Genomic DNA, 27,695 nt, shown 5'->3' on the forward strand with positions numbered 1-27,695 from the left:
GGTCTACAATACTTTTCCCGGTGTCCTTCGAAAGCTCTTTGGTCTTGGCCATGCTGGAGTTTGGAGTCTGACTGTTTGAGGCTGTGGACAGGTGTCTTTTATACAGATGATGAGTTCAAACAGGTGCCATTCATACAGGTAACGAGTGGGGGACAGAAAAGCTTCTTACAGAAGACGTTACAGGTCTGTGAGAGCCAGAGATTTTCCTTGTTTGAGGTGACCAAATCCTTATTTTCCACCCTGATTTACGAATAAATTCTTTACAAATCCTACCATGTGGATTCATGGATTTTTTTTTCACATTCTGTCTCTCACAGTTGGAGTGTACCTCTGGTGCAAATTACTGACCTCTGTCATCATTTTAAGTGGGGGAACTTGCACAATCGGTGGCTGACTAAATACTTTTTTGCCCCACTGTAGATGTGTTGTGGGAGAGCTGTGCCAGTCTTAACCTCTGCGGGAGATCATGAAAATCAAATTTCGAACAGCTAAGCAGCATTTCGGGAGCTGAACGGGAGCTGAGCGAACAAGAAGGAAAAATTGTGCGCTGGCAGCGGTTGCGGGTCAGACGGACTAGACGGAGCTAGTAAGAGGGCTGGTTTGAAGAAAAAAAAAAAGACTAAGGATTTTTTCAGGAATTTTCCCCTGTTTTCGAATATAAGGTTTTGGGTATAGGAGGATTGCCTAAAGTTATTCTAGGGTTTTTTGTTGTGCGTTTTTGGAGAAAAGAGTTTTTTTCAGGAAGTTTTTTACTTTGGGAGCCGCGGTGCGTTTATGCTCGGGGGGGGGGGGATCGCGAGAGTTTTTTGCGACTCTGACTTTGATTCTAAATCTCCTTGTTTGGATTAAACAAATACATATAAATTGAAATAAAGTTTTCCCCCGAGGCATGCAACCTGTATGTCTGGCCATACTGAATGTTACAAAAGCACAAGTTTAACTAAGCACTTTTACTTTTACTGGTTTAACACATTTTCACACATAAACACGAACCCCGGGACACAAGCACGGCCCAAGACAGGCTCGCCCACGAGTGCGCACAGACACACAGCCTTGGGCGCGCGCCCACGCACACACGTGCTGACCCACCACCAGATGGCGTTTTTTAAGCATAAAAAGTAAAAACTTTAATGGCTTAAAAATAAAAGAATGCTATTAGATATAAAAACTTTTTTTAAAATAATCAATTAGTTCTTTTTTTTTGGGGGGGGAAGCAATGAGCTATGAACTAGCATATTTTGGATGAATATCATAATTTTATGAAAATCATACTTTTTATGAATATAATATTTTTTATGAATATCATAGTTTTATTACTTCCTGTATTACTTCCTTTATTACTTCCTAGGGCCACAAATCATTTTATGGGGCCTAATAAGGGGCCTAATATCCCTCCTCACATAATTCTTTGTTTTGACATTCATCAAGTCCCAATCAGCCCAAATAGCAAAGAGAAATTAAAAATGCATGCCATGGAAGGTTCTTTATTCATTCATTTCAATCTAATCTAATAAATACATACAATTCTAAAGAAAATTAAATACGGAAAAATAATGTTCTTGCATACAAGCTTCCTCATAGATCCCAAACCAGATGTGAGGGTTATTTCTGAGACTGTGCTGGAACTTAATTTTGAAAAATTACCTAATGTGTGAGAAAAGAATCAGCTGTAATGCTAATGATAGTCTGCACTCTCTCACCTGTCTGTAAAAGTTGGCCTTAAAATTAGTGCAGTAATACATCAGAGATGGGAGAGCATGGAAGGAGAGAAAAAAAATACAGGTCGTTCACAGCAGGCAGTTTACTGCATTTTAATGATCCAACCCAGACATGATAAGTAAAACTACTGTTAAGATGTCTACGTAACACAAGCTTTGATAGCACAATCCCAAGAAATGAAAACAAAAATGTATAAAATAATTGTCAACTGTTAAACATATACATTGTTATTGCTATCATGGTCCCCTCTTTCTGACTTATCCTTTTGTATCATTTCTAAAATACACTCTTCTCTGACAGGACCAACCAATAATCAATTTGCATTTATATTTTTATTTTCATTTTTGAATTAAAAAGAAAAAACATTGCAGTGCCATGCTTTCATGTTCAGAAACATTATTCAGCAATAAAAATAGAATGCAAACATCACTTTTTGTTTTCTACTGTATCCTGCTTGTTTAGTGTGCACAACCCTCCACAACAATTTATATAAACCCCAAATCAAAGCAAAAACATGCTTTTATATATGTGTAGGAAGTGAATGAACTCTCATTATCTTTGCGCCCCCTGGTGGCTACAGAAGACAGAGGAAACTGTATTTCAATAAGAATGGATCATTAAAATTTATTTAATGATCTTATCATTTTCTGCATCACATTTTTAGCATGTAGAATGCATGATACATGCTGTATTTGTGTATTTTTTCTGTAATCTGTAACAGTAGTTTAAAAAAAAAAATAAGAAAAACACATAAATACAGTAAAACAATATATATATATATATATATATATATATATACATACACACACACACACACACGCATACACAGCAAGAGAAAATAATCCATTCCAATTAACTAGAATAGTAACAATAAAGTGAAGGTAACATAGTTTAAATGCTTTCAGCAGTCACAATAACAAGCGAGCACACATTAAGCAATATAAAATGCAAATGTTTAACCAGTGCAGATTTCAATTAGCACTAGCTACTGTTGTGCTATTTCATGTCCGCACACCTGAGAACATTTTAGCTATGTTTCAAACTAAAAACACTATAATATTGTATGGCAAATTACTCGATAATACCCAAATGTTGCAGACTGAAATGTAAAAATTTTAACAGTCCTCTCTAGATGAAGCTCGTAGGTCTAATCTTTGAGATGCAAAAACACTGTTACAACTGCTGAAAGAATCTAAACAAAATTCAAGCAATAAACCAACATTATCAATAAAAATACCACAAAATTATTGAAAAAATGTTGACACCATTTCCCCAGTGATGGTAATTATTGACTGAAACCACACTGAGCACACACTAAAGCAGACCACAGTCTTATAGTGTGTATCTAAAGAACACTTCTTTAGTGTTCTTTAGATCATTTCCAAAAAGGTAGTATGGAATAGGACTTGAGTTTATGTTTGCTGAATTTACTTATTACAGTCATTTTTTTCCCCGCCAGAAGGCAAACTAATCAATAATAATAATAATAATAATAATAATAATAACAACAACAACAATAACAACAACAACAATAATAATGATAATAATAAGAAGAATAAAAATAATATTTTTTTTCTACACATCTAATGTGTCTCCGGAAGTATGTATGTATAAGTGCATAGAAGACTGTATTTTATGTTTTACCCAAAATGTGAAGCATGTTGCGACTGTATGTTTTTAGAAGTGCTATCCAAATAAAATGGGTCAGTTACTGATCACTATTATTGTTACCATAGGCATAGTTATATTTCAAGGCTTGTGTTTTACTAAAGCTTAATACTTATTCAGAAAAGGATATATAAAAATGCTAATAAAATAACAAGAACTAATTTGAAAAATATGTAAAATGTAAAATATGTAAAATTACATAAGTACTGTAACGGCTGAATTTTCAAACAAATTCAGCCGTTACAGTACTTTTTCACAGACCCACTGGTAAGAACCGTCACATCCTTTATCATTCCAGGAAGTTCCTGTATATGTGATATGAGCACAGTCCTCTCTATGGTAGTAGCTGTCAGGCTGGCCAGATGCCCAGTATCTGGTGAGTCAATAAAAAAACAATATTAATATATTTTAATTAGATATAAAACAACATGGGAAAAATTACTACTGATAGCATGTTTAACCCATTGTGAATTATGGATACATTGACAACCCTCTGTCTCTAACAATAAATTGTTAAGTGGGTAAGAAAATGGATGGATGGATGAATGATAGCATTGGCTGTTGTCTCCTGGGTCTGTTTTTTTTTCTTTATTATTCATCAAAAAATGTTTGGTTAATAACAAGTCATATTCGGGTAAGGCCAAAACAGTCTCTAAGATTTTCAGTTCCTGGTGTCTAGGTTTGTCAATGAAGTTATTTTCTTGATTAAATAACTTCACCAATGAATACATAAATTAAAAAAAACATTACTTCTTTATTTATAAAACATAATCTATTACATAACATAATATTTACTTAGTAAATACATATTATTTATAAAAATATTTATTTATTACAAATATATTTAATATATTGGCTGAACTTGAAGACTTACTCCAGCTTCAGAGGCGTTCCATCTACCCATTTCCACGTTCCCTCTTGTTCTATGTCATTTAAACCAATCCAAGTCTCTTTCTGGGTGAATGAAGTGATGAAGTTCTGTTCAACGAGCACACAAACATTTGTGTTATGAATCACTAGACTCTTTTTATTTCTGTCCCTTTGGCTACAGATTCTCATCAGCTTTATACCCAATGCTCTTTCAGTGTAATGGGGGAATTTCCATGTTTTGTGTTTTTGAATTATTAATAGTCGTTGACTTCATTGTTATTTCTAGTTTCTAGTCTCTTGGTTTCTGTCCCTGTATTCCTTGTGTCACATCTAGTCATGTTATGCTTTCATGTCTGTTCTTCAAGTGTCAAGTACACGTCTCAGTCTGAGTCTCATGTTTCCTGTTTTATTTTGATAGTTCCTTGTTAAACTAGTCAAATGATGACATTTTAAGGGAAACATTTTTATTCAAATTGGGGAAAGTCATGTTCATAACAACGTGGGGTTTGAAAGGCAATATTCATTAACAAACACAATATGCATGCACTTTGTACCTGTTCTTCAGGGCTGTCTATCACCACCAAATCTGCTCCTTGGTCTGTGCAGTGTTTTCTAGCTGAATGCCAGGAACCAGAGCTTTCAGAGAGGAGATAACAGCTACAGCTGAACTCGCTCCATCCTGTAGGACAGGTTTTCTCTGGAAGAAACATCAAATATGAAATATTAAAGACCAACATGGAACATTCAGCAGTGATTTATTTGGTCTCTGTTAATTAACTGGAATCTATATTTTATAACATCTATATATAAAATGCCTTGTGATCCTGACACTGCAATGCAGAGGAGATGCAACAATGATGACAATGATTCATGTGAAACATATCCATGAAGATTAAAGTTTGCTTCCTTAAAATTCTGTCATTTCAGATATAATGAGAAAATATTTCCATCTATCACTGGAAAACGGAATCAGTGAATTTCAATGTAAAATCTTTTACAAAGACACACAACAGCTCAGACAAGGACTCACTCTGGTTGAACAAACTCTGCAGTCTCTCCAGCTCTTTGGTCATTTCAGTGAGGTTGGCCTTCAGCAGGTCTCTCTCAGTCATAGAAGAAAGTTGGTTACTCACTACAGAGACAGTTGCATTTAGAAGGTCACTCTCCTTGGTTATTGAGGAAAGTTTGTTACTCATTGAGAGATATTCAGCTGAATCTTGTAAGGAGTTTTTGTCTGAAGATCAGTGTTGGGTAAGTTACTTTAAATTAGTAACTTAGTTACATTACTAGTTACTTCTATCAAAAGTAACTCAGTTACTTCAAGTTACTCGTTACTTTCAGAGTAACTAGTTACTAGGGAAAGTAACTTTGGTTTTACTCAGAATTCTCTTGTTAATGTGTTGTTTCCGTAACTGGATACCCAGCAAGATTGCCAGTCTTCTAGCTTGCTTACTTGCCACAAGTGCACTGTGCCACCTACCAATAGAAAGGAAAAAATAATGTGCACATTTCCACGAGAGAAATCCCACACCTGCTTCTATCCTAGCCTGCTTTTTACATCCAACACAAAAACTGCAGTCGTGGTGCTTTCGATTGTACTCAGAACTCGGAAATTCTGCCTTCTGAATAGGAAGATGTAGGTAACACCAGACTGAAGATGAGCTGCATACAGAGCTGGACTGGGACAAAAAAATCGTCCCGGGCATTTTGACTAGAGACCGGCCCACCATTATAGGAAAAATCATAAAGCCTTTGAATGGAAATAAACACTGTTGTGACAGTGATGTACACTGTTCTGATGGTATATATGTATCAATCTATCAATTGTTTGTTGCAAGACTCAGATAATTATTTTTTTTTAAAGTGAGACATTTTAAATGAGAATAAGAAAGTATTTCCTTGTGCCCCCCTTTCCCTTTTAATGCCCTACATGGACCCCTGGCAACACTTTGCTAGACCTGCCCCTGCACAATTACCAGCTGTCAGCTACTTAGAAAAGGATCCTGGTGTTATTTGTCTCTCAGAAACAGTTCATAACTTCCCTTCAACTCATTCATGTTAACTAAAAGGTAAACCTGTTTCTCCATCACAGCTCTGATGATTCAGTAAGGACATCTCCTGGTTTCATCTTCATGTTTCCCTCTCATCACATAACCAAACCGATATCATGACCAGCAGGTTTACAGCTGTGGCTCCAGCCAACATCAGCTGATACTAGAAATTAATATTAAATAAATTCTAACAACAGCTGATCAAGCTTAAAAGTGCTGCTGTTGTTTACCGCGACAGCCGCTGGTTTCCTCTTTCTGGCGCAAAGTGGGCGATAAACAAACAAGAGAGAAAAGCCGATCAGCTGATCATTGATCAGTTTCATGATTGAAGTAGAAACAGGAGAGGGAGGGGAGAGAATGAGAGAAGAAGAGGCAGCTGTGCAGCATAAACACAGAATAACTCCAGCTTTGTGTCTTTTTCATTGTAGCTGAAGTCCGGGACAAACTGTGTTCCTTTTCACCTCAATACGAAACGCATGATATTTTCTCTGAATACGAGACGATTCCGTTTTTTACGGGACAGTTGGCAACTCTAATAATTAACCTTATGAACAAAATAAAGTTCAACATCAGTAACATAGCACCCACCCAGCTGTATAGAAACTCCGTCATGCTAGCTAGCACGCAGTACGAAAAAGTCAGCATAACGAAAATAAACTCCACCTAAACTTGGTTCATATCTGACCCAGATGGACTGCAGGTTATAACTTCTTACCTGAAGTTCAGTTCACCTGACACTCTCGGACCAGCGGCCGCTTCGGGTCTCTCCTCTTGCCTCCCTTTTCCTTCATCCACCTGCTGCCTCCACCACTTGCTAATGTTATTGAATCTGTGGAAGCTCCGCGATAGCCACCACACGAAGTAACGAATAACGAGCCTATCTAAATCCCAGTAACGAGTAACGCGTTCCCGGTTTTGGCATAATAACTAGTTACCGTGCTCGTTACCACAATAATAACGTAGTTACTGTAACGCGTTACTTAATAACGTGTTAGTCCCAACACTGCTGAAGATAAATAAGCAAAGACGTTTTTGAGACACAAAAAAACACTGTTGCTGATTTATTTTCGAGCTAAGCAAAATTATTTTTGAATTTTGCCATTATGGAATGAAACATGTTATATATATAACAGAAGAAAACAACAACAACAAAGCAACACAACACAACTCACAGTAGAAAGCAAGAGTGAGAAGTCCAGCCAGCAGCCCCAACGAGAGAATAACAACTAAATAAAAGCTTCTCTTGTAGCTTCTTGGAGCTGAAAAGAAAAAACAATAGTGGTTGTGGTGAAGGGGGGTGATAATAGTAATAACAGATTGAACAATGTAAACTTTAACTTTGTAATTTCTTTCTTACCTGTGGGTTTTTTTTTTATAGATGGCTTGTTGGAAGGTTTGACATAGCGTTCATTGACATAAATTTCCTCCATTGCATGAAAGGATGTGGATTATTTCTGAGCTCAGCTCTGTGGCACAGGACATGTGAAGTGTGAGAATCTCACTGGTTTCAGTTGATTCTAAAGTTTGAAGTTCAGAGGAAGTAGCCCATTCAATATGTGGTTTGTGCAGCTATGCTACCACTGAAACTAGACCTGTTCTTGAGCTGTGTATATATATATCCATATGAAAAGACACAGTAATGAATAGTGTAGATTTCTGACTAAGACATTTAAATCTTAAACCTTTAAATACTGTATAGTGCTGTGAAAATGTATTTATTAATGGGGCAGAGTAAGGCTCCTAACTCTTCCACCAACATTCAACAGAAAAAATATCAAAAATGTGAAAAAAGACACCAGAGCTCATGATAGTTTGATGCAGTATATTTTATTTTTCAGCCAACCCAGGTCCGCACTCATAAAAGACTGATTATGATCACTTTTTATTGTAATGCAATGTCTCTGTTTTTATCTGTTTTTTGATCAAAGGGAAACTATCTTATACAGCACATCACAAACATACATCATACTGAGTTTCCCCGGGAACATTACCCCAACTCATATAACCTTTACAGCATGACCACAACATACCAATGACAACACAGTTTGGTGTAACAGATAAGGAAAGAGGAACGATAGATCAGTAATTTAAAACAAAAAGAAAGAAAATACACGTATAAACTCACACTTCTGAGTAGTCTTTTAGTCTAATTCAGTTCCCAGTTTTGGACTGTTGAGGGGTTTGCATAATTATCTCTAGCTGAGGATAGTTCTAGGTACAAGATATCTAATAAATAGGGGTGCAACAATACTCGTATCGATATTGAACCGTTCGATACAGTGCTTTCGGTTCGGTACGCATATATATCGAACAATACAAAATTTTTAATTTATTTGATCAACTTTCCTTCTGACGATGCTGTCTGTGTTGAGCGCTCAGTGGATCTGGGCTCGACAGTGCAGCCTAGGCGGAGTAGTCGAACGCAGATTCACTGAGCGCAGGGCAAGCTAGCGAGACAGAAGTTAAGCTCTCCTTGCAACAAGGCAATTTGAACCTCCCCCGCTAGGGATGGGTATTGATAAGATTTTCACGATTCTGATTCCATTTTCGATTCTGTTTAACGATTCGATTCTTTATCGATTCTCTTATCGATTCTTTTTAAAAAAGGAGAACACTAAGGTCGATTAGCTTAGAGCTTTGTTTTATATCTTCTCTTTGAACAAGATAGAAATTTAGGAGTAACATGGCCTTACAAACCCAACAGTGAGATCTTAAGAGATCCAGCCTACGGCTCTTCAATGGGTGTCACAGGGTCCCCAGGAAAAAAAATTGTAAATGTAAAATAATAAAATAAATATTCTTCTGTAGCAATAACAAATTATAACATAAATTATTCTGTAGCAATTACACAAGAATATCCAGTAATGTCCCTGCCTACAATTAAACACATTCACTTACCGAAAATTGGGGGCATCTGCTGTGGCAAATGGGTGCAAGCCTTTTACCACAAACTTAGTCACTGCTCGGTGACATTCGTCTATCCTGGCCTGAAAGGAGACGCTACCGGTAGACTGCAGCGACAACTGCCAGCATCTGAGCCAGCCAGACTCTGTCTGTCTCTCTCATCATGGTCACCTAAATGCACAGTAATGGCAGGTTTTGTAATAAGGCAGATCGCGCTAACATAATATGCACTGTTAGTTGATTATTTACCTGCTGCATTAACGGGAGAGGACGTGCAAACGTTACCACTGCTGCTGGGTTGAGATTCACGAGTCCGGAGCGGAATTAAAAACACGACATTCATTTAAGGTCATCGCGTGTTTTGTGAGCAAATGCTTTTGCATATTCGTAGTGTTTCCTCCCTTAAATGAAATATCTACTTTGCAAGTATTGCAAGCTGCCCAGTTGTCATCCGTTCTCGTAAAGTATAACCAAACTTTTGAGCGTTTGAGCCGCTTTCGCGCCGTGTTTCCTGCCAGGTAAATGACACTCCGCAACGTGGTGACGTCATTCGGGGCGACTGGAATCGATAAGGGAATCGTTTGTAAAAATGTCAAACAATTCCAAGGAATTGAAACAGTGGGAACCGGTTCTCAACAAGAACCGGTTTTCGATACCCATCCCTATCCCCCACCCTAATTCAGATCTGGCGTTTGGAACTATTTTGGTTTTCATGTGACGTATGACCCTGAAGGTAAGCGTGTCATGGACAAAAGTAAAACAGTATGTTGGATGTGCCACGCAATGCTAAATTACATGGGTGGGAACTAGTGCGTTAGCGCAGTTAGCTCTGTCAGTGCGCCCCAGGGCAGCTGTGGCTACAATGTAGCTTGCTATCGCCAGTGTGTGAATGTGTGTGTGAATGGGTGAATGACTGAATGTAGTGTAAAGCGCTTTGGGGTCCTTAGGACTAGAAAAGCGCTATACAAATGCAGGCCATTTACCATTTACCATTTAGCTCGTTAACGTGTTGACGCCGTCCAGCCCCACGCACGGGGTGATCCGCGGTTGGTCGTTAACGGAGATTTGCCGTGTTGTGGCGTTAACGTCATTTCAACAAGATTAACGCTGACAGCACTAGTGGGAACACAACGAATATGACTGCACATTTACTCCGACATCATCCTAGTGCAAAGACAAGTGGAAGCAGACAAAAACAACAAGCTCGCATGCTACAAACTTGACCCGAGTCATTTAGACAGCCGTTAGCACATGATTCTACTTATGGGGACCTGATATGTTTAATATGCTGCTGAGAATATAGCCCAGAAGAAGCATATAGTATAGGTTTTATTTTGGAAAGAGCCATTTCTCTGTAATAAACTCTCTTTTCCAAAGATGAGTATTTCTCGATCAGATAGATTTATTTTTGTTGTTTCAGCAACATTAAATTTAAAAAGTGTACTTATGAGTTAAAATACATATTTATAATTTTAATAAATGACAAATTAAAAAGGCATGAACATTTTTTTTTGTATCGAAAAAATATCGAACCGTGACACCAAAGTATCAAACCGAACTGAACCGTGAATTTTGTGTATTGTTGCACCCCTACTAATAAAGTGTTCAGCCAGTGTTCAATTCAATTCAAACAATTTTATTTATATAGCGCCAAATCACAACAAAAGTCGCCTCAAGGCGCTTCATAGATACAGAGAAAAACCCAACAATCATATGACCCCCTATGAGCAAGCACTTTGGCGACAGTGGGAAGGAAAAACTCCCTTTTAGCAGGGAGAAACCTCCGGCAGAACAAGGCTCAGGGAGGGGCGGCCATCTGCTGCGACTGGTTGGGGTGAGAGAAGGAAGACAGGACAAAAGACATGCTGTGGAAGAGAGACAGAGGTTAATAACAGATATGATTCAATGCAGAGAGGTCTATCCACACGTAGTGAGTGAGAAAGGTGACTGGAAAGGAAAAACTCAATGCATCATGGGAATCCCCCGGCAGCCTACATCTATTGCAGCATAACTAAGGGAGGATTCAGGGTCACCTGGTCCAGCCCTAACTATATGCTTTAGCAAAAAGGAAAGTTTTAAGCCTAATCTTAAAAGTAGAGATAGTGTCTGTCTCCTGAATCCAAACTGGAAGATGGTTCCACAGAAGAGGGGCCTGAAAACTGAAGGCTCTGCCTCCCATTCTACTTTTAAATACTCTAGGAACAACAAGTAGGCCTGCAGAGCGAGAGCGAAGTCACTAATGGGGTGATATGGTACTACAAGGTCATTAAGATAAGATGGGGCCTGATTATTTAAGACCTTGTATGTGAGGAGCAGGATTTTGAATTCAGTTCTGGATTTAACAGGAAGCCAATGAAGGGAAGCCAAAACAGGAGAAATATGCTCTCTCTTTCTAGTCCCTGTCAGGACTCTTGCTGCAGCATTTTGGATTAGCTGGCTTTTCAGCGAATTTTTTGGACTTCCTGATAATAATGAATTACAGTAGTCCAGCCTGGAAGAAATAAATGCATGAACTAGTTTTTCAGTGTCACTCTGAGACAGGATATTTCTAATTTTAGAGATGTTGCGCAAATGGAAGAACGCAGTCTTACATATTTGTTTAATATGTGCGTTGAAGGACATATCCTGGTCAACAATGACTCCAAGGTTCCTCACAGTGTTACTGGAGGCCAAGGTAATGCCATCCAGAGTAAGAATCTGAATAGATACCATATTTCTAAGATTTTCAGGGCCGAGTACAATAACCTCAGTTTAATCTGAATTAAGAAGCAGAAAGTTAGCGGCCATCCAGGTCTTTATGTCTTTAAGACATTCCTGCAGTTTAACTAATTGGTGTGTGTTATCTGGCTTCATGGATAGATAGAGCTGGGTGTCATCTGCATAGCAGTGAAAATGTATGCTATGTCTTCTAATGATACTGCCTAAGGGAAGCATGTATAATGTAAACAGAATTGGTCTTAGCACTGAACCCTGTGGAACTCCATAATTGACCTTAGTGGGTGAAGAGGACTCTCCATTTACATGAACAAATTGGAGTCTATTAGATAGATATGATACAAACCACTGCAGTGCAGTACCTGTAATACCTACAGCATGTTCTAATCGCTCTAATAGGATATTATGGTCAACAGTATCGAATGCTGCACTAAGGTCTAGCAGGACAAGCACAGAGATGAGTCCACTGTCAGAGGCCATAAGAAGATCATTTGTAACCTTCACTAAAGCTGTTTCTGTGCTGTGATGAGCTCTGAAACCTGACTGAAACTCTTCAAATAAGCCATTCCTCTGCAGATGATCTGTTAGCTGTTTGACAACTACTCTTTCAAGGATTTTTGACATGAAAGGAAGGTTGGAGATTGGCCTATAATAAGACTGCTGGGTCTAGAGATGGCTTTTTGAGTAAAGGTTTAACTACAGCCACCTTGAAGGCCTGTGGTACATAGCCGATTATTAGAGATAGGTTGATCACATTTAAGATCGAAGAATTAATTAATGGCAGGACTTCTTTGAGCAGTTTTGTAGGAATGGGGTCTAAAAGACACGTTGATGGTTTGGAGGAAGTAATTATTGAAGTTAACTCAGAAAGATCAATTGGAGAAAAAGAGTCTAACTTAACATCAGTGGTACTAAGAGTAGCTGTAGATAATAATACATCTGTGGGATGATTATTGGTAATTTTTTCTCTAATGATAAAAATTTTATTTGTGAAGAAGTTCATGAAGTCATTACTAGTTAACGTTAAAGGGATGGTTGGCTCAACAGAGCTCTGACTTTTTGTCAGCCTGGCTACAGTGCTGAAGAGAAACCTGGGGTTGTTCTTATTTTCTTCAATCAGTGACAAATAGTAAGATGTTCTGGCTTTGTGGAGGGCTTTCTTATAAAGCAACAAACTATTTCTCCAGGCTAAATGATGATCCTCTAAATTTGTGACACGCCATTTCCTCTCCAGATTATAAGTCATCTGCTTTAGGGTACGTGTTTGAGAATTATACCACGGAGTCAGGTACTTCTGATTAGAGACCTTAGTTTTCACTGGAGCTACAGTATCCAGAGTCGTACGTAGTGAGGAGGTGAAATTATTAACAAGATAATCGACCTCTGTTGGAGTAGCGTTCAGATAGCTGCTCTGCTCTATGTTGGTACAGGTCATTGAAGATGATAACAGTGGGTGGATTATATTCTTAAACTTAGTTACAGCGCTTTCAGAAAGACATCTACTTTGATAAAGTCTACTCTCCACTGCTGTGTAATCAATTATTGTAAATGTAAATGTTATCAGGAAATGATCAGACAGGAGAGGGTTTTCAGGAAACACTGTTAAATGTTCAGTTTCTATGCCATATGTTAAAACAAGATCTAGAGTGTGATTAAAGTGGTGGGTGGGTTCTTTTACATTTTGAGAGAAGCCAATTGAGTCTAATAACAGATTAAATGCCATGTTGAGGCTGTCATTTTTAGCATCTACATGGATGTTAAAATCACCCACAATAATTATTTTATCTGAGCTCAGAACTAAATTAGATATAAAGTCTGAGAAATCAGACAGAAACTCTGTGTAAGGCCCAGGTGGACGATAGATGATAACAAGTAAGACTGGTTTCTGAGTTTTACAGCTGGGGTGGACAATGTTAAGCATCAGGCTTTCAAATTAATTAAAAGTCTGTCTTGGTCTTTCATTAATTAATAGGCTGGTGTGAAAAAATGCTGTCACACCGCCCACTCGGCCCGTGCTTCGAGATTTCTGGTAGTTAGAATGACTCGGGGGTGTTGATTCATTTAAACTAACATGATCATCCTGCTGCAACCAGGTTTCTGTAAGGCAGAGTAAATCGATTTGTTGATCAACAGAGACTTGGAGGAGAGAGACCTAATATTTAATAATCCACATTTCACTGTTTTACTCTTTGGTTCAGATGTGGATACTGTATTGTTCTTTCTTTGTAATTGTTTATGTTTAAGTTGTTTGTTGCTGGTTTTTAGTTTGTTTTTTGTCTTTTTGGGAGCTGACACAGTCTCTATAGAGATGGGTTTTTGGGGGGGTAGCAGGAGGAGAGAAGCTGCACAGAGGCGTGTAAGACTGCAACTGTGCTTCGTGGTCCCAACTCTGGAGAGTCATATTTTGGGGGGTTTAATAAATTTGTCCATATTTCTAGAAATGAGAGCTGCTCCATCCAAAGTGGGATGGATGCCGTCTCTCCTAACAAGACCAGGTTTCCTCCAGGTTTGCCAATTATCTATGAAGCCCACATCGTTTCTGGGACACCACTCAGACAGCCAGCAATTTAAGGAGAACATGCGGCTAAACATGTCACTCCTGGTCTGATTGGGGAGGGGACCAGAGAAAACTACAGAGTCCGACATTGTTTTGGCAAAGTTGCACACCGATTCAATATTGATTTTAGTGACCTCCGATTGGCGTAACCGGGTGTCATTACTGCCGACGTGAATTATGATTTTACTGAATTTACGTTTACCCTTAGCCAGCAGTTTTAAATTTCCTTCAGTGTCGCCTGCTCTGGCCCCTGGAAGACAATTGACTATGGTTGCCGGTGTCTCTAGCTTCACATGTCTGAGAACAGAATCACCAATTACCAGAGTTTGACCCCCGGCGGGTGTGTCACCGAGTGGGGAAAAACGGTTATACACATGAACGGGTTGGTGGTGTACCTGGGGCTTCTGTTTAAGACTATGCTTCCTCCTCACCGCCACCCAGCCGCCCTCTTTCCCCAGTTGCTTGGGGTCTGCCAGGGAACAGCTAGCGGGGCCTACGCTATCTTCGGCTGCACCAGCTACAGGGGCCTGGCTAGCTACGGGTGAATGAAAGGTGCAAAGCAGAGTCTCCAATTCAGTAATCCTGGCCTCCAGAGCTGCAAATATGCTACATTTGTTACAGATATCCTTACTGCTAAAGGAGGCCGAGGAGTAACTAAACATCTGACATAATGAGCAAGAAAGTGCAGGAGGGACAGGTGAAGTAGCCACGGTGCTAACGAGTCGGCTACGAGCTAAGCTAAGCTAGCAAAACAGTACAGAGACAGCGAGTGAATACTTTGGCTATGATAGTGAGTACACAGAAAGTGTGCTTCGGATGAAGTACATGAAGATTATACTATGAAAAAGAATGTATTTAAAAGTTTTTAATTAAATTGCTAAGCAGATAAGCTACTCAGAAACACCACTGTGTTTGAGCAGGAACAGGAAGTGATACTCTACCACAGAGCGAGCGAACACCAAGTGACAGCGCCACCAAGAGTGCAGGATCCACTCTTGGTGCATACACTCACAAAATGTTTAGTAACTTCAGACCCCTGCAACAAGCCCAGGTCCAGTTTACTTTGGTGATTTGGACTATTCCATTTCACAGCAGGCCAACACAATCTATTTATCGTTTCTGGTTGTAGTATTACACAACATTTTCAGATCTAATAGAAATAAAATGAGTGTTTTGTAATTCATTCAATTATTGTCTTTATTTATAACTGGCATTATTATTTCATTCTATTATAGAATCTTACAGGAAAGGCGCAAAATTGTATTCCATTGAGCTTTATTAGCTGCTTCGGTAAAAAACAAATCAACAATGCAAAAAAAAAAAAACATTTCAAAACAACATACTGGAAAACAGTTACAATCACTTGATTGCGTCAAAACAACCCTTCGGCACATATATGCAGGACTTTTCGTGGCTGTTTTGATATCGCTCTCTCTCTTATCAAATCTCGCTGTGGTAGCAGCCTTAAACTCGGTATGACCCAGGTTGATAGAGGTGCCCAGTCTGGATCGCATTCCAGCATTTTGTAGGCTGGCTTTCCTACAAAACACAACAAACATTAGCCCGCAAAGCCACAGTGAACAAAGCAGCATAGCGCAACAAATTCAATTCAAATCAATATAAGACTTATTTGTAACCTACATCAACAATTATGTTATGATAAATTACGTAATAACTACAACAGAAGACTTACCTTTGTGGAAATGCTTGGAGCCGACTAACATGTGAGCTGGAGTGTTCTGAAACGTTATATTTGGTCTTTGAATGGCTGCAATCCAGGCCATCCGTCGGCTCTTTGTTACTTCATACGGAGCCCCACAGGGGACATGGGAGAAAAAAAAATGAAGACGGACTTTTGCGCAAAAGTTTTGCGAGATCTCGCAAAACAAACATGGGATCTCGCAAAACTTTTGCGAGATCTCGCAAAACAAACACGGGATCTCGCAAAACTTTTGCGAGATCTCACAAAAGTTTCATACATCTCCGAAAACGTCCGAGCACTTTTGCAAATATGTGATGTCTTGTAAACTGAGCAGATATCTGATGTTTACACAACTACATTCACGCCTCAAAATATCTTAAAAGTGTATTTTGTGACCCAGAAAGAGTAATATTACAACTAAGTAGCTGCCGCCATTGTTGGAATTCAACTTTTGCGAGATCTTGCAAAAGTTTTGCGAGATCCCGAGTTAGTTTTGTGACATCTTGCAAAACTTTGGCGAGATCTCGCAAAAGTTTTGCGAGATCTCGCAAAAGTCCGTCTTAATTTTTTTTTCTCCTATGTCCCCTGCGGGGCTCCGTAACTTCGGAAACATGGCTTGAACAATTTCTCTTCCACGACATAATCCGATAACAACCGATCTCTTTACCCGTCGGCTTCCCGTGGCTGTCATGCGACTGGCTATTGCAGTTAATAATACAACAGCTTCTTGCCATTTTTTGTTTTTCTTTTTATCGCTGTGTGACTTCATGTGAAAGCCTGCGTGCGCTAGTACCGCTTGCCACTCGTTCCCAGAATCCTTTGCGGTTTTACCCCTGAATGACATCACATTTTCAATCTCTATTGCAAAGTGTGCTCATAAAGAGTTAAGCATTCGGTTTTTCGAGGGTCATAAGCTTCATCTGGCGGGACTGTCCAGATGATACATGGTGAGAGGTGACTTAGAGTGCAATAAAGTCAACGCCAACACGCTTACAGACACAGACATGACGTAGACCTATTTTTAGGGTAGAGGTGAGACATATTTTGCTTGTAACTGCATTTGTGCCTGTAAAAATAACAGTTTTGTACAAGACGTGTTCGAGATGTTCCAGAGGTAAGGGTGAAGAGAGCAATGACAGGAAACAACTGGCGCGGAGGCGGGGAAATTGTGTCGTTAAGTGTGTTAAAGGTTGTGAAAAAGAACGGTTGCGACTGTCACTAACTGTAACTTTTGCAGGTTATGTATCTGCTTGAAGCAAAAAGGGGCGTAAGCCCTGATAGATAAAAACTATTTTGAAGTGTGCTTTCTAGCGGAGATTTATGCTGATATGGTGATGGTGTATCTCTTACCCTGGGTGTGTGTAATAAAATTAAAAGTGTCGCTCACACACAAAAAGAACATTGAGATTAAGTACATATAAATGATAGAGCCCAGAACATGATATTTTGAACCAAGTTTGAATAATTAAGAGAACAATTGATGAATAGTAGTTTATTGAGGCGTAGCAGGAAGAGGTGTTTTGTTTTTATCCTTTACAGGAGAAGATTCCAGAATCAGAGCGAAACCACGGAGGGGTTGGCAAGGATTAAAGAACCAACCACGAGAAAGAGGAACTCAAAAGAAGCACAGAGCACAGAGAATCGTTTTCAGAAAATTTGTTGTTTAGATTGTATAGAAGATTAAAAGTTTGTTAGACAGAGGTTGTAATGGGAGGATTGGCTTTACTAATAGTTTGTATGATTTTTAAAAGGAACTGGAAGTTGAGTGCTTAGAAACCAGGAGTAAGTTTTGAAGAGGAAACGGGTTAACTCTATAGAGGCTGTTTCCACAGATTGACAAAAGTAATGTAGGACCTTTTATCAGAGAAAGCTAATTATATCTGTTTTTAGTTCACAGTAGTTATTAAGGGAGTCAGTTAATTAAGTTAACTAATAGAATTAGTTAAAAAAGGGGGGGGGGGGGTGTTGGGATGTGGATATATATTTTTAATGCTTATTTTCTGATTATATTGTTTTATGTATTTTAATAAGAGAGGCCTTTAGAAACCAAGCCCAGACAAGACAAAAACTAGGTCAGAGGGTGATAGGTTGCTCTGGCAACAGACTTTAGAAAGGGGAAGTTTAGTGCAGAGCTGCACAGGAAATCAGACACAAAGAAAGAGGAACTAAGTAAACTGTGTGTGTGTGTGTGACGTGCTGCAGAACTATATAACCATGCTGGCTGCTACTGCATTCAGACCTAAACATGTGTGTTCGGGCCTCCATTTCCGGAAATATAAAATAAAGATTATTTTTTGAGCTCTACCACTCTGAGTTCAGTCTTTCTCTTTCGCCAAAAGAATTCAAAAGAACGGGATTTAATACTACGAAGTACTGAACCCCTACTGCCCCATGTGGGTGGTGAGCCCACAGAAGAATGGACCCATGTCACTTTTTCGGGCTGAAACACCCAGTAACCCGGATAAGTGGTTCAATCTTACACATGGTGTGGAAACTGTATTTTAATAAAAAAAGATTATGAACATGATATTTTGTATTATATTTTGTAAATGATTAAAAAAGTTGAAATAACAATGGCAGATCCTTATCCTTTTGTTAATTTTGTTAATTTTATTTGTTTCAATTCAGCAAGTAAAATGCACAATACATTTATTATGGTGGTCAAAACAAATTTTCGGTACTATAATCCAGCGGTCCCCAACCCCCGGGCCTCGGACTGGTAGCGGTCCGTGAGTCGTTTGGTACCGGGCCACGAGAGTTGAGGCTCAGGTGTGAAATGTATAGTTTTCAGGGTTTTTATCAGTTTTCAGCGTTATTTTGTTATCGTTTTAATCGTTTACTCGGTTTTCCTTGGTCTTTTCACGTGTGTTATGAATAAATTTTCTTTTTTTCGGTACCGGTACTAGTTTTATTTTGTTGTATTTATCCGCGACACCTTAAAGGCCGGTCCGTGAAAATATTGTCGGGCATAAACCGGTCCGTGGCGCAAAAAAGGTTGGGGACCGCTGCTATAATTGATACAGTAGATTCAAAAGATAAGTTAAGGTTAATCAAAACCATATAAAATCACATTAATACAATGAAACACCCTGCACACACTCAACATACAGCAACAGAAAATAATCTTAGTTTCCAACTAGAAAAATCAGAAGTGTGAAGAGTGAAGATAACATTACACATTAAGCAATGCATAGAGAGCAAACCAGTCCTGGTGATGTTAACTGTTGTGTTGTTTCATGGCTGCACACCTGAGAAAATTTCAGCCATGTTTTCATACTAAAATAAAACCTCTGTTATTGTATAGTAAACAACAATAACTCTAAATCACCGCTGCCTTAACTGGAAAACACTTTGCTCAAATGTTGTAGACTGAAATTTAACACAACATTCCTCTCTAGATAAACTATTTCCCCAGAGACGGTAATTGAAGCAAACCACATCGAGCATACTAAAGCAGACCACAGCCTTTTTTTGTCTGCATAACCAGAACTAGTCTTTGTGGGCTTCCTAATAAGAGGCTACATTTGATTCTCTGGAAGTAAAACTGCATGCTGACCAAATAATGCAATGTAGACAAAAATACTACAATTATTAGCCTTTTCCCTTGAAATGAATATAAATAAACCTTATTTTGTTATATTTTTATTATCAATGGTAAGTAATGATCCAAAATACTTTGCTTTTGCCAGATGCTATTTGATAATTCAGGCAATACAGCTGTATGCCAGAAATGGTAGTGTGCAACAGAACTTGAGTTTATATACGTTTAGCACATTAATATTCTTTTATTTTTTTTATTTTGAGTCTTTTCTCCATCAGAATGTGTATATATATATATATATATATATATATATATATATATATATATATATATATATATATATACATATATATATATATATATACATTTATATATATATTAAGGGTGCAACGATACACAAAATTCACGGTTCAGTTCGGTTCAATACTTTGGTGTCACGGTTTGATATTTTTTCGATACAAAAAATGTTCATGCCTTTTTAATTTGTCATTTATTAAAATTATAAATATATATTTTAACTCAAAAGTACAGTTTTTAAATTTAATGTTGCTGAAACAACAAAGTAATAAAAAATAAATCTATCTGATCGAGAAATCACTCATCTTTGGAAAAGAGAGTTTATTACAGAGAAATGGCTCTTTCCAAAATGAAAGCTATACTATACGCTTCTTCTGGGCTATATTCTCAGCAGCATATTAAACATATCAGGTCCCCATAAGGAGAATCATGTGCTAACGGCTGTCTAAATGACTCGGGTAAAGTTTGTAGCATGCATGCTTGTTGTTTTTGTCTGCTTCCACTTGTCTTTGCACTAGGATGATGTCGCCGTAAATGTGCAGTTATATTCATTGTGTTCCCACTAGTGCTGTCAGCGTTAATCTTGTTGAAATGACGTTAACGCCACAACACGGCAAATCTCCGTTAACGAGCTACCGCGGATCGCCCCGTGCGTGGTGTAATGTTCTGTCTCAAACTTATGAATAACGTATTCATAATCTGCTTTGTGAGCCACCATTCTCTTTATTGCCGCTCGTTCAGTTCAACATAAAACACACCCACTTCCGTAAAAACAAACACTCCCTGTTGCCACTACGGTGGACCACAAGGGATAGTAAGCACGGAGTGCAAACATTATAAGCAATACAACATCTCCCTTTTTTTTTTTTTAAATGTCCGCCAGTGACACAGCTGGTATACATTTCAAAATAGAACATCCTGAACATGAGGATAAGGAACAGTTTTTTCAACACTGTCATGTGTAAAATTACTGCGGCATAAAACTAACAACAACAATGCAACACGGGATATGAACTCATTAGTACATTGACATTTGACATGTTTCTTTTTTTTTTCTTTCAGGGCAGCGATCCGCCTACACCCTTTACAATCACAGGTCAAGAATAACCCTCGGTTTGACCACTCGTCCTGATCTGGTGGTCAGTGCAGGGCTAGTGTCCATGGTTGGTGTTTTAGTGTCTCTAGATGGCGACAGGGGCTCTGCTTGTTGTTGAGCTGCACTATCCGGCTGGGTTACCAGATCGGATGTTGGTGCTGAAGGTGCCGGTGACGCCTTGGCGCCTCTCAGGTGCCGCCGGTTACGCCGTACAGTCTGTCCCTCGCCAGTGCGGATCACGAAAGAGCGGGCAGTCTCTGCAGGTCGGATGATGACAGCCGGTTTCCAGGCTCCGGACTCGTGCTGAAAGCGAATGTGGTCCCCCTGCTGCATCCTCGGTAGTGGTGCGGCGCTGCGATTGTAGTAACGCCTCTGATGCTCTTGTCTTTCCATCCGTGTTTTTTGCACAACCGTCGGGCTTATGATGTGAGGTACCAGGTGGTATCCGGTAATGGGAAGCACTGAGCGTAGACGTCGACTCATGAGGAGCTGCGCGGGTGACCTGAAGCCGTCGACTGGCGTGTTCCTTTGCTCCAATAGGGACAGGTAGGGATCTACTCCCTGAGTATGAGCTTTATCCAGAACTGATTTGGCCGTTTTGACTGTTCTTTCGGCAAGGCCGTTGCTTTGTGGGTACAAAGGACTTGAGGTCGTGTGGACAAAGTCCCATGTGACTGCAAAATCCTTGAACTCTCGAGAGCTGTACTGTGGGCCGTTATCTGAGATAAGCTTCTCTGGTATACCATGTCTGGCGAATATGGCCTTGAGCTTTTTGATGACGGACCCTGCAGTGGTAGAGAATAACCTTTCGACCTCAAAGTAGCGGCTGTAATAGTCCACAACTACTAAGTAGTCCCGTCCACGCCATGTGAAGAGATCTGAGGCCACTGCCTGCCATGGTCTCTCAGGGATCTGGTGTGGGATGAGAGGTTCTTTGGGATTCGCCGCGCGCCTCTCCTGACATATGGAACAGTTTTCCACCGTGGCAGCTATGTCCTTGCCCATGCCTGGCCAGAAGAGGGCGTCCCTTGCTCTCTGCTTACTCCTCTCAATCCCCATGTGCCCAGTGTGGATTCTCTCCAGCATGTTGTTTCTTAGGGCTATTGGCACTATAATTTTGTCACCTTTGAAGATGATGCCATGGAAGTGTGAAATTTCATCTCTGAAATTCCAAAAGTCCAAAAGGGTTTTAGGGCATTTTTTTCTGTCCTCAGGCCAGCCATCCTGCACAGTTTGCTTCAGCAGGGTGAGCTGCGGGTCGCATCCTGTTGCAGCCTGTATCTCTGAGAGTTTTTTGTCACTTACTGGGAGGCTGTTTATCACTGAGTGGATCTGGTCCTCCATGCCTTCACTCAGCGTGCTGTCTTGGTCGAGCAATGGTTTCCTGGACAGTGTGTCGGCCACAGGTATGTCTTTTCCGGGCCGGTGCACAATCTCTATGTCGTACCTCTGCAGCTGTAACAGCATGCGCTGCAGACGAGCAGGGGCTACAGAGATCGGCTTCTTCAGTATGTGCTCCAACAGCTTGTGGTCCGACTCGACGATGACTCTCCTGCCGTATATGTAGGTGTGGAAACGCTTGCATCCAAACAGCACTGCAAAGAGCTCTTTTTCGATCTGTGCATAGTTGACTTCTGTTGGGGTCAGTGTCTTTGAAGCATATGCTATTGGGTGTCCGTCCTGCATCAACACAGCTCCCAAACCATACTTCGATGCATCTACCTGTAGCCGTAGCTCCTTGGTTGTGTCGTAGTATGCCAGTATGGGGCCTGGTTCTCTGGTTATGAGATCTTTCATTTGCTGGAAGACTCTGTCGTGGGTCTGATCCCAGATGAACTCCGAGTCTTGTTTGAGCAGCTGATGCAGTGGTGCGTTCACCTCTGATAGTCGTGGTGCGAATCTGGACAGGTAGTTCGCCATTCCAAGGATTGTCTCAAGCTCATTCTTATTCTCAGGAGGTGGCATGTCCTTTATGGCCTGCAGTTTCTTTGGGTCTGGCTGGATGCCCTCCCAGGTGAGTTTGTGTCCAAAGTAACTCACTTCTGTGGCACCTATGACACATTTCTCTGGATTGAGACGTACTCCTCGCTCCCTTGTGCGCTCAAGCATGGCACGGAGGTTCTCGTCGTGTTCCTCCTTTGTCCTGCCAAACACGAGGATGTCATCCACGATGGCTGCCACTCCATTGAGCCCTTCATACGTCTCATCGATTTTCCTTTGGAAAATGTCTTGTGCTGATATTATCCCAAAAGGAAGGCGCAGAAAACGGTACCTGCCAAAGGTCGTGTTGAAGGTGGTGAGAAGCGATGACTTGGTGGTTAATTGGATGGCCCAATAGCCTGAGCGAGCATCCATGACACTGAAGTACTGTGCTCCTGCCAGCTTTGGTGTGATGTCATCCAATGTTGGAAGCGGATAATGAGGTCTTTTGATGGCTTTGTTTAATTCGCGAGGATCGAGGCACACTCTGAGCTTCCCATTACGCTTCTCCGCGACCACCAGTCCGTTTACCCATTCTGTGGGTTCTTTTACTTTGACAATTATGCCGTTTTTCTCCATGTCATCCAACTCCCGTTTAAGTCGTTCCCGCAGTGTGAAAGGGATCCTCCGTGGGGGGCACACAACGGGCATGGCGTCTGGGTCAATGTGTAAGTCGCATTCTCCTGGGAATTTCCCTATGCCCTTGAACACATCGGCAAACTCCTCCATGACGCTTGTGATCTGTACTGACATGACGAGCTTGACTAGGTTTAGATCCAGGCATGCTCTCAACCCTAGGATGGGGGGTGCTGCAGTGTCTACTATGTCAAAAGTCAGCATCTTGTGAATGTCTTTCCACCTGCACTTCAACTGGCATGTGCCTTTGATGTTGAGTTTTTCTCCTCCATAGCCAGATAGTGTGCGTGTGGGCGGTGCCAAGCTAACCTGCTTAAAGCACTTCTTAAACAATCGGGCAGGGATAACGTTAGCAGTGGCTCCTGTGTCAAGCTTAAAACTCACGGTGTGATGCAGTGAGCCTACTTCTACGTCAGCGTAAGCCTGTTCATCGGCCTCCCCTTCGTTGCACTTTGTTATGGAATCTATGAATAGCTCCGCTTCATCACTTGGAGTGTCAGGGTTAATAGAGTACACTGGGTTGGGTTGATGTGGTGCTTGTGAACGGCATGCTTTAGCAAAGTGGTTCATTTTATTGCACTTTTTGCACCTCTTCCCTTTTGCAGGGCACTCCTCCTTCTGGCTGTGTGCTCGTGCACATCTTCCACACACTTTTCCCATCTTATTATGATGAGGTGCCCTCCTATCTTTTTGCTGCGTACTCTGGCGCTTAGCGGATACTGCATGCGCGGGCGCTGCTCCCTGCAGGCTCGTGTGTGGGTCAACCATGGCTTTCAATTGCTTTCGTGCGATCTCATAGGAGCATGCAATGTCTATGGCTTTTTCTAGAGTCAAATCTGACCCTTGGCTCAGAAGCTTTTCTCTGACTTGTGGGAAACTGGTTGCAAAGACAATCCTGTCTCGGACCATTTCATCACTGTTAACGTAGCCACACTGCTTGACGAGTAACTTTAACTCGGTCATAAAGTGTTCAAATGACTCCCCTTCACCTTGGAGTCTTTCATTAAACTTGTATCTGGCAAAAATGGTGTTTGTTTTCGGCATGAGGTACTGTTCAAACCTGTCGAGATATGTGGTCAGCTTTTTAGCTTCTTCATCAGATAGCTGCCATGTGTTATAAATGTCCCTGCCTCTTTCTCCTACCCACAGAAGAAGATAGCTGCACTGGGTCTCCTCGGGCTTGCCGCTTAGCGGGCCGCTAAACATTAGCTTCACATGTTGTACGAACCTCCGCCAGGCATCGGGAAGATTGGCTGAATCCCAGTCCATCCGTGGTGCAGGAACTCCCGACGAATCCATTTCGCTCTGTCAGTGGGCGTTTAGTTCGATTTTTTCTGACACCATGTAATGTTCTGTCTCAAACTTATGAATAACGTATTCATAATCTGCTTCGTGAGCCACCATTCTCTTTATTGCCGCTCGTTCAGTTCAACATAAAACACACCCACTTCCGTAAAAACAAACACTCCCCGTTGCCACTACGGTGGACCACAAGGGACAGTAAGCACGGAGTGCAAACATTATAAGCAATACAACACGTGGGGCTGGACGGCGTCAACACGTTAACGAGCAAAGTGCGCTAACGCAGTAGTTCCCACCCATGTAATTGAGCATTGCGTGGCACATCCGACATACTGTTTTACTTTTGTCCTTGACGTGCTTACCTTCAGGGTCATATGTCACATGAAAACCAAGATAGTTCCAAAGGCCAGATCTGAATGAGGGTGGGGGAGGTTCAATTTGCCATGTTGCAACGAGCTTAGCTTCTGTCTTGCTAGCTTACGCTGCGCTCAGTGGATCTGTGCTCGACAGTGCAGCCTAGGCAGAGTAGTCGAACGCAGATCCACTGAACTCTCAACACAGACAGCATCGTCAGAAGAAGTTGATAAAATAAATTTAAAAATTTGTATTGTTCGATACATATGCGTACCGAACCGAAAGCACTGTATGAACGGTTCAATATCGATACGAGTATCGTTGCACCCCTAATATATATACACACACATATATATATATATATATATGCTTGTAAAAGTAGATGTACATTTCGAGGTAAAAAAATACTGAAAAAAAAAAGCAAATAAAATATTAGTCATAGTCTAATTTTAGGAACATGTACACATATAAGAAAATAGTCAGTGGTGTTAAAATAGTTTTTCACAGACCCACTGGAGAGAATTTTGACATGGAAAATCATTCCAGGAAGTGTTTTCATAAAATCTGATATGGGCACAATTCTCTTTAGGAAATGCATTGTCAGGTTGACCAGATGCCCAGTACCTGGTGGGTCAGTAAACAACAGAATTATTAGCTTTTAATTAGCTTTAAAACATGGAAACATTTTTATGGCCTCAATGACAACTGATTTACTAGCATGTTTAACCCATTGTGAATTATGGATGACAACAATCCCCCCACCTCAAAACAAGCCAGTTCCTGTGATTGTAATAATATTTAAATTAATCAATGAAGTTATTCTGCATGTTCAACGACTATTATAAATATTTGAAATATATTGGGCCAACGTGAAGACTTACTGCAGAGTCAGAGGCGTTCGGTCTACCCATTTCCATGTTCCCTCTTGTTCTATGTCATTTAAACCAATCCAAGTCCGTTTCTGGGTGAATGAAGCAATGAAGATCTGCTCAACGAGCACACAAACATTCATGTTATTAATCACTAGACTCCTTTTATTTCTGCCCCTTTGGCTACAGATTCTCATCACCGTCATACCCAATTGTTTCAGTGTAATGGGGGGAATAACCTGTGTGCATGCTGCATCTTCTTATAGTCTGCTATATTTTCCTTGCTATACCACCACACAGCTTTGTTCACTAGTTGTAAGGTTGTTGCCCCCTAAAAAAAAAAGCATTTTCCTCAACCTTTACAAGTTGTTGCAACTTTGATGCACTTAAGCTGTCGGAACATATTCTATAATCCCCACGTATACTCGGGGATTTGACAGATTTTCACAATTGGATGAATGATTTTGATGATTTTTATTGTTCACCTAAGAAGAAAAAAGTTTAACTACATTCTGTATTTACTCACAAAATGAATTTTGCTAGTTATATTGGGTGTCCAGAGAGACTGAATCATGGCTGTTATACTAATCACATCATGAAATTTTTATGGAAGCACATTTTTTTTTCTAACTGGGAAAATTCATGTTCATAACAATGTGGGGTTTGAATTTTAATATTCATTAACAAACACAATACAACACACGCATGCACTTTGTACCTGTTCTTCAGGGCTGTCTATCACCACCAGATCTGTTCCTTGGTCTGTGCAGTGTTTTCTAGCTGAACGCCAGGAACCAGAGTTTTCAGACAGGAGATAACAGCTACAACTGAACTCGCTCCATCCTGCAGGACATGTTTTCTCTGGAAGAAACATCAAATAAGAAATATTAAAGATCAACATGGAACATTCAGCAATACTTTATTTGGTCTCTGTTAATTAACTGAAATCTATATTTTATACCATCTATATATAAAACATCTTGTGGCACTGACACTGCTATGCAGTGGAGATGCAACAATGATGACAATGATTCATGTGAAACATATCAATGAAGATTAAAGTTTGCTTTCTTAAATTTCTGTCAATTCAGATATAATGAGAAAATATTTCCATCTATCACTGGAAAACGGAATCAGTGAATTTCGGTGTAAAATCTTTTACAAAGACACACAACAGCTCAGACAAGGACTCACTCTGGTTGAACAAACTCTGCAGTCTCTCCAGCTCTTTGGTCATTTCAGTGAGGTTGGCCTTCAGCAGGTCTCTCTCCTCAGTCATAGAAGAAAGTTGGTTACTCACTACAGAGACAGTTGCATTGAGAAGGTCTCTCTCCTCAGTTATTGAGGAAAGTTTGTTACTCATTGAGAGATATTCAGCTGAATCTTGTAAGGAGTTTTTGTCTGAAATACAGATAAATAAGTAAAGATGTTTTT

The 27,695-nt window shown here is 40.2% G+C and overlaps 2 protein-coding genes across 2 annotated transcripts; both read right to left on the minus strand.

Annotated features, from left to right (window-relative positions):
* Nucleotides 1–3,627: 3,627 nt before the first annotated feature.
* Nucleotides 3,628–7,738, minus strand: LOC146370952 (C-type lectin domain family 4 member E-like). The gene is made up of 6 exons (XM_084954573.1): nt 7,666–7,738; nt 7,481–7,567; nt 5,288–5,491; nt 4,812–4,954; nt 4,262–4,365; nt 3,628–3,760 (listed from the first exon to the last, which is right to left on the minus strand). Exons 1-6 carry the CDS (start codon nt 7,736–7,738, stop codon nt 3,628–3,630), a joined length of 744 nt encoding a protein of 247 aa, XP_084810699.1.
* An 18,142-nt stretch (nt 7,739–25,880) lies between these two features.
* LOC146370953 (C-type lectin domain family 4 member E-like) lies at nt 25,881–27,639 on the minus strand. The gene is made up of 4 exons (XM_084954574.1): nt 27,456–27,639; nt 26,980–27,122; nt 26,274–26,377; nt 25,881–26,016 (listed from the first exon to the last, which is right to left on the minus strand). Exons 1-4 carry the CDS (start codon nt 27,622–27,624, stop codon nt 25,881–25,883), a joined length of 552 nt encoding a protein of 183 aa, XP_084810700.1. The 5' UTR covers nt 27,625–27,639.
* Nucleotides 27,640–27,695: the final 56 nt, after the last annotated feature.

The sequence above is a fragment of the Perissodus microlepis genome, chromosome 16 (genome assembly GCF_051167445.1).
Source record: "Perissodus microlepis isolate ML-2025 ecotype Zambia chromosome 16, ASM5116744v1, whole genome shotgun sequence".
Lineage (NCBI taxonomy): Eukaryota > Metazoa > Chordata > Actinopteri > Cichliformes > Cichlidae > Perissodus > Perissodus microlepis.